The 16,036-nt window shown below is 34.4% G+C and overlaps 1 protein-coding gene across 2 annotated transcripts in view; it reads right to left on the reverse strand.

Moving 5' to 3' along the window:
* LOC129799755 (collagen alpha chain CG42342-like) overlaps positions 1-15,600 on the reverse strand; it is a 52,443-nt gene extending 36,843 nt beyond the window's left edge. Inside the window, exon 1 of one of the 2 annotated variants that reach the window (XM_055843952.1) lies at positions 14,897-15,600. In XM_055843952.1, coding sequence (XP_055699927.1) covers positions 14,897-15,287 — 391 coding nt within the window. In that variant the 5' untranslated portion in view covers positions 15,288-15,600. The remainder of the gene's footprint in view (positions 1-14,896) is intronic. The other variant, XM_055843951.1, reaches the window with a different exon arrangement.
* Between the last annotated feature and the right edge of the window lie 436 nt (positions 15,601-16,036).

Consider the following 16,036-nt stretch of genomic DNA (forward strand, 5'->3'; position numbering starts at 1 on the left):
GTAAGCATGTTACTAATGTCGAAAACATTCTATCATGCACACTTCTTAATCAATTTTCTGGCTCGGAATTAATTTATAATTATGAATCAATTTAATCGGTGATAAACCATTGTATACCCAAAATCAGGCAAAATGACACTAAGACGGCGATGGACGAATAATCACAAACTCGTAAAGACATTACAATCTTTTGTAATATAAATCTACATAATACCCAATTTTAAATCAAAGCTTATCCCAAGCTTTATCTCTGTACTCTTTAAATGCAAAACCTTTCAACTCTGTCTAAATATTGCTCAGGGACCAAAATGTATGTATGTAACTGCGATTACTGTATAACCTGGTATTTCACCCCGTAAATTGTGTTAAAATATAGTTAATCATATGAGAATGACTGTGCATATAATTCTTATTGTGTAGTACAAGTGCACTTTTGATCGTATGAAAATGATAATGATGACAATAAAATGTAAATTGGCTTCTCATCCCTCTCCCTGAAATTGAGAACGTCTTCCTGGGGCAGACTGATGATATGGTGGCACGACACCTCATCCCTCTATTCTGTTCCATTGTCCCTCCCTGGGCGTTTCTTTTTTACCACCCAAGTCAACATCAATGAGAGCATGAATGGGTGACATGGAATTGGAGACGAACAGAAGATGCTGGAGCTAGGGGGTGGGCGTTAAAAGAGAAAAAAAAATAGAGCCACAGAACCATGCTCTTTGTCAGACGTGGGAGAGTAAAGTTCAATATACAATACATCAAACGTCAGAGTGAATACAAATATCACGCGGACAGAGGTGGTTGGGCAGGGGGATATTGGGGTAGATGGGTGGCTCACCATTTTGGCTGAAATCACTTGGCTGGAAGTTTGTGATAAAGTGCACGGTGAGCAAAAAAGGAGAACAACCTAGGGTGACTAGCAAGGAGTGTGAAAAGAAAAGACCCTGCGAGAAATAAATATGGTGTCAAGCCGATTGGGGAGCTAAAAGTATGGAATGAGTAGAAGCTGTAAGACGTCTTTTATCTGCAATAGTTTTTCAACTTTTCCTCATTCATCACCATCTTGCAGAGGGAAGTAAAATAAACGACTAATGCCGAGTGACAACATCATCGTCATGAGGATATATATTGGTGAATTATATAAAATTGATTATGTGAATAATGGCAAAGTGTTCCGTTGTATCGATGGATGGAACAGAGAATTAACAGAAACATCCCAAAACCACTGCAATTTTCCATCTTCAGCTGAAGATAATGTACTCAGAGATTGAGAGAAATTTCAACCCATGGATGATTGATGATTTCTCATTTTATTGCTCAAAGAGCATTAATAAATATCATTGCATTTTAGAAGCTCTTAGCGGACTATGCATCATAGTCTGTAATGATATTCATAGCTTAAGTCAGAGATGTCTGAATAATGCAAAAATTTGCATATTTTTTCGTATTATGCTCTATCTACTTTAGCTAACATGTCATCGGTTTCATGGCATTGCCAGTTTCAAGAGATTTATAGATACCACCCGATATCATTGGTTTTCTTCTTTTTCAAGTAATTTAATGTTTCTGATGCGACTGAGGGGTTGCTAAGTAAACCCGAATGAAGAAAAAAACCATATAAAATTAAATTAACATAACAAACGGGTCAACTTTATGATTTTATTCTTCTTATTGTTTTAAATTTAGGTAGAAAGCTTTGACACGCTCTAATGGTTAAGCGGTAAAACGCTCGTTTTACGATATAAGTGTCTCACGTTAATCCGTTTTAGATCACTAGAAATTTTCTAAAATTTAAGATATATGTAAGTCGAATCCAGTAAACTTTACATTACTGCTGAAAGTTCCTAAGACTGCGCTTACGATTATGTCTCCTATGGAATCGGGAATGAAGATTTAAAATATTTTATTTAAATATAAATTAACTCTTTCGCAATTTTTTTCTTCTTTGACCAAAAAATCGTGAAATTGGCTTACAGGATATGTTCCAGTCCGGACAGAGTTAACGGAGATTATACAATTTTGTTATAAGACATTTGAAAATCTATTCCATAAGAATATTGACATATCTCGAAAGTGCAAGCATTCGCAAACAATTTTTTCCCAATTTTACTCTATTTACGTTTAAGTTCCGCTGTCTTTCTTTCGAACAAGAAATAATATTCAGTATTAAGGATTTTTGCTAAGAATTTAAAAATAATGCAATATTTGCAGATTGGGACATTCTTCAACTGATCAGTAGGGGAATTCTGTAATTTTCGTGGCATTGTCACGCGTAAGTTCGAAACTTGACAATGCCAATCGGGCTTTTTTTGTCATATCATATGAGTTCGAAAATGATATTCACTGATTTTTAAATGAAATGCCTTTACTTAGTGATATGCAAATACAGTCTGTCTTGGTTGATTTGTTTAAAAAAAATTCATTGTCATTTGAATTGCCAGAAATCTCAAATATGTGATTTCTGACAATGTCACGTGAGCTGAATGGCAATGTCACGGCTACAGAATCGCATTTTCGAAAAAACTCTCCTGAGATTCAAACCCAATTTGTCATATGTCATTGCCAGAGCGTTACAGAATTCCCCTCCAGTAGGAGAATTCTGTAATTTTCGTGGCATTGTCACGCGTGAGTTCGAAACTTGACAATGCCAATCGAGCTTTTTTTGTCATATCATATGAGTTCGAAAATGCTTTTCACTGATTTTTCAAATGAAATGCCTTAACTTAGTGATATTATGCAAATACAGTCTGTCTTGGTTGATTTGTTTAACAAAATTCGTTGTCATTTGAATTGTCAGAAATCTGAAATATGTGACTTCTGACAATGCCACGTGAGCTGAAATGATAATGCCACGGCTATAGAATCGCATTTTCGAAAAAGCTCTCCTAAGATTCAAACCCAATTTGTCATATGGCATTGCCAGAACGTTACAGAATTCCCCTCCACATCACCTTTCCTAACTCTGATCATCATTTTGTTATATGTCCGCGATTTAAGGTCTGTGTGTCCTATAAGTAATTCGGTTAGACACCGAAAGTTTTGTATCAAACCGAACCTAACCTCAGAACATAACTAGAACTTCCCCATAACTACATATACCTGAGGAAGGAGATAACTAGTCTCCGATACGTCGCGCGTCGTAAGAGGATACCATTGGAAGCTTCGTAATGACTAAATTTTTTATGTTTCACAATATAATGTGACTCATCAAAACCAAGTGCCTGGCAAGTTGGCCTTTTTATATGGAGCTATTTGAAGCCAATTCCTAAATTGATCTCAGACTCAGCTCACAGTGCTCCATGGAAAAAATTTATTTAAACAAAAATTTAGTATATTTATCCCTCCATACGGAAAGGAATCTCATAATACGGAAAAACTTCTCACTTTTTAAATATTTAGCATAACAATCATGAGTGCAGAAAAATTCCCATACGCATTTGTATATGAAAGTAAGAAATTGGCTTCAACTTTGAAGGCCACTTGCCGGGAACTAGATCGAAACCATATTTTAAAAACTATGAGAAAGTGGCCAATTTTTAAAATATATAGCGGAGTCACGTTTATTGAAAAACATAGGAAAAATTTAGTCATTACGAAGCTTCCAATGGTATCAAGCGTGGGCACTTTCCCCTACCGTGTTTCTTGACTCTAAATTATAAATCTTATAACAATATATTTATTGTATAGTCCTGTTTGTTATATTAATTATGTAACCTGGGCATCAATCAATAAATTATTATTATTATTATATTTCTTTTCAAACTTTTATTAATAAATCAAAAATTAGCAAACATAAAAAAAATAAGTAGAAAATCTAGTTCTAGTATTTTCGCATGCGCAAATATTCAAATAGAATTGACAAATGTTGAAATTTAACTAACATAAACCAAAAAAATACAAACCATAATTCAAGACAACGCAAAATTCCCATCATTTTTTCAAATTATTCACCCCTAAAGCTATCAAAAGCACAGCAAAAAAAATTACAACGACGATGGAGATGAAATTAAAATGGATAAAAGTTTAATTGAACATTTTTATCGAGATCTCCTCGTCGAAATTTGATGAGAGAAAGTTTTATCCGCGGATGAAGGGCTCGATTAAAAACTGTATGAAGCGTTAAAGTATCTTTATACCAAAGGAGAGTGTGGGAAAAATGAGGGTATCAGCGTGATAGACATTTTCCGGTGATTTTCTCACTCACTTGCCAGTGTTACCTGGGGGATTTGTTTGGGGGATCTTTTTGTGTATTTCTCTAACATTCACCCTATGTGACTTTTTGGATGAAAAAAAAACACACGTTGAAAAAAGTGACAAAGTTTGTTCAATCTCTTCGTCTTTTCTCCAGGACCTTGGGAACTTGGGATGGGCTCTCTATTGAATTGAGAGATGAGGCAGTGGAAGAAAAGAAATCTCGTGGGTTTGAGGGACTTTTTGTGGTGTGATTTATTGATCGGCTGGCGGATAAATTAAGACGTGACTTTTTCCGGATTCACACAGCACCTATTGATGGATCGAAGTATTGGTTACGAACACGCGGAAATTGGTGGATGGCGCTCGAAGGACTTATGTCCGGACATCATTTTTTTTTTTTTGGACTGCTGATGAAAGAGAATCACAGCATTGTTGCGCAAAATCTACAGTCCATCGAGAGTATTAAAAATGATAAATCACTTTAACGAGAATACCAACCCTTTGTTTGCCGTAGAGTTTCAACCCTTTTTTCTCTCGACCTCACGCCACCCTCATTGTGGCCTGTCGAAGGGTTGGTTTTGTCGCACGGCGTCGAAATGAATCATTTTCAACTCCTCTTTTTGGATTTCACTCCAACAAATAGCACATACATTGGGATAAGTCAGTTTTTTGGGGTAAGTCAGGGTTCCAGTGACAAAACTGAAACTCAATCCACTTTCCAGTTCATTAAGGGAACATTTACAATATACCAACCCCAAATGTCTATCTCACTTTTGCAACAGCAATTTTTGTCAAGTATTTCTAGACACTCAATGAAATGTTAAATAAACTCTCCCAACATATCTGCAACAGCCAGAGGGGATGCAGACGCAATAGACTGAAGGATAAATAATAATTTGATGAATTTGTTGTCCATGTGTTTAACCAGAGGAGTTGGAACCAGCAATAAAAGGGACTCAACCCTCTTAGGAAAGACACTCATTCAATTTTTATCTATATCCTCAAATGTTGCTCACTTATGGGCTCTCCATCAATTTGGATTTTCGTTCAGTAAGGGCCCTTATAATTTTCCAATAGACCGAGATTGAGATTAATGTAATTGCGTGTTTCTCTATGATGGCTTTTTCACTATTAGGAGGCTGATTTCTGGGCACTTAAGGACCAGCATTCCCTTTCAAACTGTATTTCAAACATGCGTTAACGCATTATCCCAATAAAATTTTATACCGCCTTAACCGAGAGAGAGAAAGAAAGCTATATAACATATTCCTTAATTTTTCCATGCTTTCATAAATAATCGCTTCCACCTTCAAATGGGATCATAATTTGACATATTTTGCTTAGGGCAGAATAACCTAATTTACAACCTAATTCACATTAAAACATTTCTAATTATAACTTACCAATATCAATAGAATTTCGATTTTAGAGTTCAAAGAATCAAATAGTAAGATTGTGACACGATAAAATTATATAGGGGAAACTGAGGCAGTAGTAAACACGGGGTAGCTGTAAACACTGATTTTCTTGTCTACTTTTCTTGGACTTATGCCAATTATATATTCAGGGAACAAGAATCCCTATACTATATATTCGTATAGGCCTTGTCGTCTTAAATATGTTATCTAACTAAAAATATCACAGTGTTTACAACTACCCCGTGTTTACTACTGCCCCAATTTCCTCTAAATAGAAATTTAATATTGTGTTTATTAAAGAAAAATTCTGTATACATTACATTATATTATACAAAAATTCCATGGGACATATTGGTCACCCTTGAATTGGAGTAATTTTGAAAATAAGAGTTTTTTTCTCTTACTTTTAAAAGGAAATGGACTCCACTATGATATGATTTAGCTCGACAAACCAATTATGAAGCTAAATTACATTTTGAAAAGCCTCAATTTCTTTTGAAAATAGAGGAAAAAATCCCATTTTCTAAAGTACCCCAATTCAAAGAAGCCCCACTTTCCCATATGTAGTTGTGAAGATTTCCCATTTGAATTATGTTCTAAATTGGGTTATTCTGCCCTAGCTCTGAAGGTTAAAAACAATTGCATAAAGCTATTCATCTGTCGGTCGGTCACTTATTCAGTAACTCAGTTAATGGCAAAATATAAAGAAATATGATCTACGGAAGTTGATCAAGGGATCGTTGAGGCAACCTTTTATGGTGTCTACACACTAGAAGCAATTTTCGTGAAAAATTGCCTTTTTTAAATTCTGACATTTCTGCCTACAAGGATAAGGGAAATTTTCTTTAAAGACATTTTTTTAAGAAATTTCTCATAGTGTGTAGGGGCCATTAGGGGAATGTGGGCATGGTTCGTAAAGATTGAACCTTCAAACGATGCGAATTTTCTCTTTGTTTGCGAAGAGTTGACTTACCATTTCTCATCTCGTCTCATGAGCTTAATAATTTTATCTATCTTATGGCTAAGAAATGACGAACTAGCTCTTTGCAAACAAAGAGAAAATTTGCGTTGTTTGAAGGTTCACTCTGTGCGAAGCATGCCAACATTTCCCTAATGTTTCTCCGCGCTAGCTTGCTCCTTCTAATCCTTGAAATATTCAGAAAATAGATTAAAAAATTACTGTTAGTGGATTTATTTTCAGAAACACTTTAGAGATTATCTAAGTGCAAATTTTGACACGACTGTGATTTTCCTCTAAAATGGCTCTTCATGCTCTTCAAGCAGGTGAAACAGCTCTTTTTTTGTAAATGTCCATCCTAGATAAATGTAAACAAAATGTCAACCGGATTAGAAAGGATAAAATAGTTTCCTATGGCTCCGGCATGCCGGCATGCCTTTTAGATCAGCAAAATTCCATGAAGTCGAAATTCGAATCTCTTTCTTTCTCACACGCTTTGCATACGACTAACTCTTTTTCTCGAACTCTTCTTCTTCATTTGAACATGACACCAAATAAAATTTTGTTCAGTCGAATTTTGAGACCGAAAGAGTGAAACAGATATGCAAATCATTTGAGAAAGGAAGGGAAGCGAATTTTGATAGAGCTAGAAGGTGTGTTGAAGGCATTAGAGAAAAAATTAAATTCAAACTGGCAAACCTTTTCAATTGAGTAAAATTTAATCGACTGAAATTCCATCTCTTACTCTTTTAAACTCAAATCAGATATAGTTGTCTCTTTTTATCAAATGAAATTTGAAATTGAAATTGAAAATGAAATTCAAATTCAAATTTTCATTTCACAGAAAGAAATAAAACATATAATTTTAGTTTGAAAGAGTAAGATGTAAAATTGCAATTAATTGAATTTTACTAAATTGAAAAGGGGTGTCAGCGCCATAAAACTTAAATTTTAAATTCATCTAAAATATTATTGGAAGAGAGAAAACTAAAAATTTAAGAACTATTTGGACACATAAGCTATGATCTAAAGTAATTTTTGATCAATTCTACGTAATTCACTGAACGAAATTGATTTTTTACAGATCAAAATATTTTTTTTTCTTTTTTTTTACTTTTTCTTATAAATCCAAATATTAAAATAGAAAAACAAAATATTTTGGTTTTATCATTACAAAAGGTTATATTTTTCAATTAAGAAAAAAGTTAAAAACGATATACAAAAGCATGAATAAATATTCTTAATATTTCGCTGCTTTCATCATTCGGTTTAGTAAAATTTGTCTTAAATTAATTTAAAACAATTAAACTTTTTACAATATTCGTATTTTTTCGAAAACACTATTAGGGTAAGTGTGCCAAATTCCGGCCAGCTTGCAATTCCGGCCACCTTTTTTGTTCCTCGTATTTCCATGAATTTTTAGATTTTACATAATCTACAGCTTATACAATGCAAAAGAATAACAAAAATGTAGCTTCGACAAACGAGATGAAGAATTCCTGAAGGGCAAGGTACTATGAGAATGAAGGTGGCCGAAATAGGGCACCAAAGCTATGTCTACATATTTATTCATTTTAAAATGTATTAAGAATGATTCTAGAGTAAATAAAGACGATAAACTGTCTACAAGGTTCTAAGCAACACTTCTTAAGTAGAAGGAATAAAAAAAAAATTTCTATTAAAGATATTACATTTCAAACTTGAGACTTTGGCGCTTGCATACAACTATGCCGAAATTTGGCACACTTACCCTAAGTCTTTGATGATTACACGGCCTACATGTGATTTCAAGTAAATATTTAGACTTGGAGATTATAAACAGAAAATAAAAAAATTTGGCACTTCAAAAGGAATTTTCGTCGCAGACGGTTATGCTATAAAAAAAGACAAAATCTGTCTACTATGCTAATAACTGTTTATAAAAAATTGATGATGCAATAAAAGTCGTATACAATAATTGCTGCATGCATAATAATATTTCGTTAGATTTAATTTCCAATATCTCGCTCAAGAATTATATTTGTATGCTATTTTCTTTTATTGCCCTCTGCAAACAAATTTTAAATAAATTATTCCCAAAGATAAGCTATCAAAACAACTTTCAAGAACATAAAAGTTTAAGAAATTAGCACTAGATGCACTCTATGAATTTTATTCTTTATTTTAAGATGGATTTAACTTTATTACTATAGTATCCATTATCATAAGTTCTCTTATGCCAAATATTTAAAACAAAAGTCACAAATGATATACCTTTAGTGCTCAAAAGAAAAGGAAAGATTTAAAATTCAGAGCATTTTTCCGCACAATAGCATAATACGTGATTTCGTTTACTCCCTGGGACATTCCTTCTCCTATCATAAGAAAAACTCCTAAAAAAATTCATATGAAAAATTTATGCAATGGAGAAAAGAAATTTGATGTACAACTGCAGCGATAAAAAAGCAAAATTACCCCCAAGAGATGCATTTAATGACATTGAAGTGCGCTGGGAATGCAAATAAAACTGTACATACAGACCGAAATATGACTTTAAAACTAACAATAGTGGGTCATTAATGCTGAAGAGACTTTTATGAGATGAATTCCCGATGCAGGAGAGTGGTGCTGTAAAAAATGCAATGTGAGATAGAGTATCATGACGTGTCACAGCTTTAATGTCTTTTTGATGGCTATTCATCTTTTGGAGCCCAGAGGCGTGAAAAATAGACGTGAAAGATAACCCAGGTGAAATGATGAAGATCCCAAGAATGGATAAATTAGAATATTTTTGTGCTACATCCTCTCTATATAGCAAAATTCATCCCAGGCCTTCGGAAAGTGGCGAGATGTCTCTGGCATTGGATCTCGTGCATTGAGATGATGAATCGTGAGGTATTTGCGTGGTAATGAAAATTGTATTCAGATGGAATTTATTGTTGGTGAATCGGCGGCCAAGAAAGAAGAGCTTTTTGAGCACTCCCGTCCAATAAATCAAAAATGCTCAGAGGCTTTTGGAGAGCCGAATTATTCATTTGCCATCATGCATTTGTGAATGGGTTGGGCATTTCACATTTTTTCCCTCATTGAATCCCAACTTAAACTAAATAAATATTATTTATTGGATCATTTCACACAATAAAAGACACTTTACTATGATATATATTGGATGGTTGTCCAAATGCCAACCCTATTGTTGCCATTGATATTTTAAGTACAGCGTGGGTGCATGACCATTGTTGTTTTATATCTTCTTGGTAGATTTTATATGGCATAGCAGTATACCCCATAAAATCGAAATAAGTTCAAACCATTGAATCGCCAACAATTTCCAGTAGTTGATTTTGGAAAAGAATAAAACACCCAAGACGAATAAATATAGTCAATTGTGGTGACTATGATGTACTATATATCTTCAATATCCTGCATAAAGTAATTATGAAACAAGAATAGCAATTTGTCAAAACAATGCTCACATTAAAAGCATAGTTATAAATAAGCGCACGAGGTTGGGATGAAATGAATCCCATAACTCACATACCCAGCACACGGAGCAAATTACACCATCAAAATTTTAATTATACTTTGCTAAAATCCACAAATACAGCATAACCCGTCTAATACTGAAGAAACATGAACGGTGTTAAAATTTCATGTTGGTCTTCTGGTGATGCATGAAACAGAAATATTTAGTGCAACATATTGCGGAAAATTCACTGCTTTCCCTCTATTATTTTCCACCTTCTTTCACCCCACTGTGACATGATTTAGTCGGTGAATCAGTGGTAATCCACTGAAAAGGTAAACTCTACCCAACACATAAACTTACAATATTCCTTCTAAATTCATAAATGTACCTCAGAGACTTCCATGAATTTCCTCAAAAGTTGTCTTGAACTCAAAAATCCTGAACAAACAGAAAGTACATTCAGAACAAATATATATAGAATATATCCGGAAAATCCTGGCGCACTCAATAAATAATACAATATACCCCACAATTGATACCCTGCGTGTGTCTGGACTGAGTCAATCATAGATTGATTCTCGGAATCATTGCATTCAATTGCCGTGATTAATGAATGATGCACTAATCCTAAGAGTAATACTGGAAAGTAGTGGATCGAAAGGTCAGAGAAAATGCTGGGTTTTGGAAATGGAACAAAGCAATAGTAGTAAGGAACGCCTCGATTGCAGAAAATTTAGTTTTATAACAGAGATTGATTAATGTTTGTTCTAGATGTTACATTGCGCAATTTCTTGAACCAGACTATCTATTTTAGGATTTATTGATTTTAATATTCTTTGATGATTTTATCTATTAACTGATATCAGTAAGTTCTAATTAATCAATATCAAAACAAATAAAATTGATTAAAACTGTATCTTTAAAAAAATAGTCGTATTAAATCCAGATTAAAATTATTATTTTCCGATTAGTCATAAAATGGTGGCAGAACTATTTAAACATTTTTTATTATATATCCTAAACTGTTTATAGATAATTCAAATTATCCCTCTAACTGTAATAGATAAAAATGGTTAAATGAATTTGAGTCAAATATATTATTTAGTGTTACATTAAATATTTTTAATTATGAATTAAATGCTAATGATGCTTCATACTAAATCTACCGACCGTTTTTGGTCCTTTTTCTAGCTCACTCGGTCAAACGAGAGACCGCGGTAGGGTAGAATACCGAAAATTTTTTTCTTGGAAAAGAAGAAAAAATAAAATTTAAACATTGAAAAATATATTACATGCATATTTTAAGAAATTGATACTGACATTGTACCGTTTAAATACGTGTTAATTTTAAAAAGCGTTTAAACCGGTCAATTTGATCGGGTTTTGGTAGGTTTTGTGTTAATCTCTTAGTCTTACTTGAAATTTTTTCTGCATTTAAAGTTTTAAAAGGTCCTCTGAAGTTAATTCGTTTACAATTACTAGACGTTTAATTCGTTTACAATTACAATTTCTTTTTTGTAACAGGTTTGACACTTAAAAAATAAAGATTTTTACCAGAGCATACGAATCAGATTTCAGAACCACATGCAAAGATTTAAGGCATTGGAGACATATTTCAGAATTAAGAAGTAAGGTTTTCGGAACCATAATGCAATAAATTTGATTAATAAAAGTTCAAGTATTACAAAGAACTCTAAAAGAAATGAAAGTTGAGGGAAAAAACGGAAAGAGATGTCTCAGCTTGCAGTTTTCGGCAATAGAGTGATTAAAATATGATTATGATGTTAGATTCATCCCCCCATCCTTTTCGGAAAATTCCGAAATAGTTTCCTAATAATTCACGCTCTATGACTAGATCATTCTAAAGCTGTATGTCATTGTGCCTTAGATTTTTTATTAAAAATATGAGAATCTTGACACCTGTCAACCTTCTTAACTCGGAATAGTACGTCTAAAACTAAATCTCAATATAATCATAAATCTCGTTAAAAGCTTTTGAAATTGGTCACCGACAACGAAAAGGAAAAAGGATCGCTACTAAAAACCAAAAATTAATTTTCAAAATTTTGAAGTCGAATATTTCAAAATGGCCACTTTCGTTTAAGATCATACTCTTCACTATTTACAATGGAAAATATAAATTAACTTTAGTAATTCTAGTAACAAAGATAAATCAGATTGATAAAAAAATCATATCCAGAGTAGAGATTCAAACAGAATTTTCTGTCAATTTACCCAAAAAAAAATATTGCCGAATAAGCGATTGCGAAGAATGAAACAGTTTCAGGCATCCGATGTTTCTTTAAAGCCCGGAGGATATAATCATTGTAAAGAACAAAGCGATATGAAATTAATTGTCTCATTAAGTAATGATTTGCCACTTTCCGATGATTTCCAGATTCTTCATTAAGAAAATTTTCTTAAGACCATTTGTTAAATATTTATTGGTCATCTGCAAACTACCCTAAGGTCTAGCCTTTCTCTTGTGCATTGGATTTTTCGAAATATCAAATAATATCAAGCTTTCCATTATATAATTGGATCAACCTAAACTATCCTTTAGGAATTGTTAAAAAAAATGTGAATACTTCTCATCTTCAATACTTGAATGAAAATGACCCTTCTTAAAATTATCACATCAACGATTCAAGTAAACGAAATGATACTTTGACAATATCCTCAATTCAAAATTCAAACCTTTCAAAAAGATCAACACTTAAGTGTTAGGGGAATGTTGGCATGGTTCGCACAGAGTGAACCTTCAAACAATGCAAATTTTCTCTTTGCTTGCAAAGAGCTAGTTCGTCATTTCTTAGCCATAAGATAGAACATTATTAAACTCATAAAATTAGATAAGAGATGTTAGGTCAGCTCCTTGCAAACAAAGAGAAAACTCGCATCGTTTGAAGGTTCACTCTGTGCGAACCATGCCTACATTCCCCTATAAGAAATTAAGTATGTCAAACACCTTACCAAAAGAAAACTATTTGTATTCCAGATGCCAAATTATCAAGAATGGAACTAACACAGCCTTCACACTGGAGGTTTAACCCAGTTCTTAAGGGTCTCAGTTTTGTATAATTTTTCAAGATGTAATAGATAATTTACCCATAATATCCAATCCAAAACATTATTTTCCGAAAAACTTGCACAATAAGGAAAATTTAAAAAAAAAGTTAAGTCATATAGTTGTGTTACGAAAACTCGCAAAGAGCTTCCCATAGGCCGGACTTTTCGATAGCGACATATGCTACGTTTCTGGTCGGAGGTAACTGAGAGTCGCCAGGACTGTAGAAGTTTAGTGCGAGAGGTCTAGTCCCTTAACCCTTTAAGGACGAGAAGGCCAAAAATTGAGGGTCAGAAAAAATAATTTTTTCTAACTTTTTAGAGCAAAATACAACTTTGGAAGGCCGTAGGAAAAATTTCATTTTTGGGTCACCGGTGACCCAATCGTCCTTAAAGGGTTAAAGGAACATTGCAGCCACCAAAGCATGAAGCTAAACTAAGACCGTCTTCAGACTAGAGGTTTAGCCTGATTTTCGAAGGTCTCAAGATCCTAAATAGGAACCAATTTAATTTGTTCTTCTGATTTAAATAGATTATTTTCCCTTAATAGTCCATTTCTAAGTCAAAATTTACCAAAACTTTTCGACTGATAAGAAATTAGAGAAGTTAAGCCTTATGGCTAAGGCTTAGGTGTGAAGCCCGTATAAGTCAAATATAGCTAAGCTTTTGGTTTTAAGACCACATTTTCTTCTTTGGAAAGAGGATACTCCTCAAGGTATATTGTCTAAAATTAGCCTTGAATGTTTTTCGGGAAGCAGAACCAGCTTTTCAATTAAATTTAATCCCCAAAAGTCTTTGTATAGAATAACAAAAATCACGTATTGAAATTTATTAAAAATTTAGTTATATATCTATTATCAATCTTACAACTCTCTGCTCTATTGCTCAATCGGTATCATTATCATTTTTATTTTTGAAATGTATTTTCTAAACCAAGCAATAATTCAAGTTTTTTAACATTAAAAAATATATCTACTTTACTTTTATTTCAAGAAATTGTGAAGCAGGACAGGACCCTAGTAAAAATATATTTAAAATAAATATTTTCAGTAAGTCTATATAACGCATCAGCAAGGGAGCATTGCATATGTATGTATATTCACGGTTTCAATCTTGATGCAGTGTTTCGACTACGGCATTTTAAAATATATTTCCAATTCAAGTGGCCGCTTAAAAATTCAAGAGCTGACGGCAAATAATCCCACGACAGTACTTGAGGTCAAGTACTATGGCATTTGCTTTGATCGTTTTATTGGTTGCTAATTGAAGCCATCCGGTGTGATGAAGACCAAAGAAGAAAGGCTTATGTATATAGCAAAGTGTGTGAATAAAAGAGCGCTTTCAGGGAACCCTTATAACTGAGTTTAACTTAGTCCTTTACCCTCATGGTATATCGTGATAAGGAGTAAGTCTGGGGCAGGATATATTGTATTTCTCAAGCACAATGTGTGCAATGTTAGAGTTCCGTCTTTCGAGACGGAAATGTAAATTTCCATTTGAAGCACGTGTCTCGCGTCTGACAATTTTTCACTTCTTTTCTTTCTGTGGTTTTCCACTGACTCTTTTTTCTTCTTCCCATGAATCCCCTCCCCCCCCCCAAGCTTCACATTCCTTTTACACCCTCTTAACTCTGAATTGAGTTTTCTCACTCGTTTTCCATTCTCTGTGCCATTTGACAATGTTGCCCGAGTGTTGTGGATGGCTTTTGAAAATGATTTTCACCCTTTTGCACTCTTTTTCATTTTTATGTGAAATTTGGAGAAGGGATTGGGTAGGCAGGAAAAAAATTGAATAGTATTATTTATATACCTGGTGGGCCTGGGGGGCAGACACAATCTGGTGTTTGTTGAATTGCGGTTTGACGCTGTTGACGGGTTACTTTTAAGTGTGACACATCACGTCTCAGTCTCTGAATACCAGCCACTTCCAAGGAGAGCTTCCTCACCACACTAGCCACATTCTCGAAGGGTGGCTCCATGAAGGCACTAGGCTGCAGTGTCTGCAGCTTAGCCTCCACCACCGTGAGTCGATCATCGAGATGATTGATGTCTCGCACGCGATCCTCGAGGATTGACATGCGGAAGTTGGCGTAGAATGAGGTACCCATTGATGAGATACATAGGACAAATAGCACCAAATTCACTGTGCATGATGCTGATGAGCTCCCCTCGCCGGGAGTCTTTTGTGGTGTCTTTTTCATAATTCAATCAATTGCGGGCCGCACACTCGAGCTCATCACCTTCAGCATTTCACAAATGGTTCATCACACCATCCCACAATTTCACACCACATCGCACCGCTCCAGCCTCTCTGGCCGGACAATCGAGCACACAAACAAAAAGAATATCAGCGTGATACACCAAATTACACACTTCCTGATTAAATCACTGCAATCCCAAGCGGAAGTGGAGCGTTAATTCACTCACGGTCCACGTATCGATGACTGAACTCAACTGAGTACTGACTCGCCTAGCGATGAGCGAGTGGTGGAAGACCCCAGTGTTGGTGGATTCTCCTCCGGAGAACCGTCCATGTGAACAGTACACCACCATCGAGGCTCGGGCCTCGACCCTTCTCGAGTATACCATCGGCACACTCTCTTGCTCTCTGGATTGCGCAAACACACGAAGTCTTCCTTCTATATGGCCACCGAGTACACACCTAACATCCCACTTTTGAATTTGGCCACATAACGAACAGACACCGAGAACTCTGACACACAACCACATAGAGAGTGTTCTTTTTCATCTCTTTTTAAATCATCACACATGATCGAAATCCTATATCATTCGTTTGATAAAACGTTTCCATTTAGTATCTTCGATATCCTTATGTAACTTTTGTAACCATTAATGTAATTTTTAAAGAGTAAAGCCTCCCATTCTTAGCAGATTAGTATCATTATTTAGATACTCTGAAAATAATTATCAGGAAAAAGCAAATGTAGAT

Source organism: Phlebotomus papatasi, chromosome 1, assembly GCF_024763615.1.
Source record: "Phlebotomus papatasi isolate M1 chromosome 1, Ppap_2.1, whole genome shotgun sequence".
NCBI lineage: Eukaryota > Metazoa > Arthropoda > Insecta > Diptera > Psychodidae > Phlebotomus > Phlebotomus papatasi.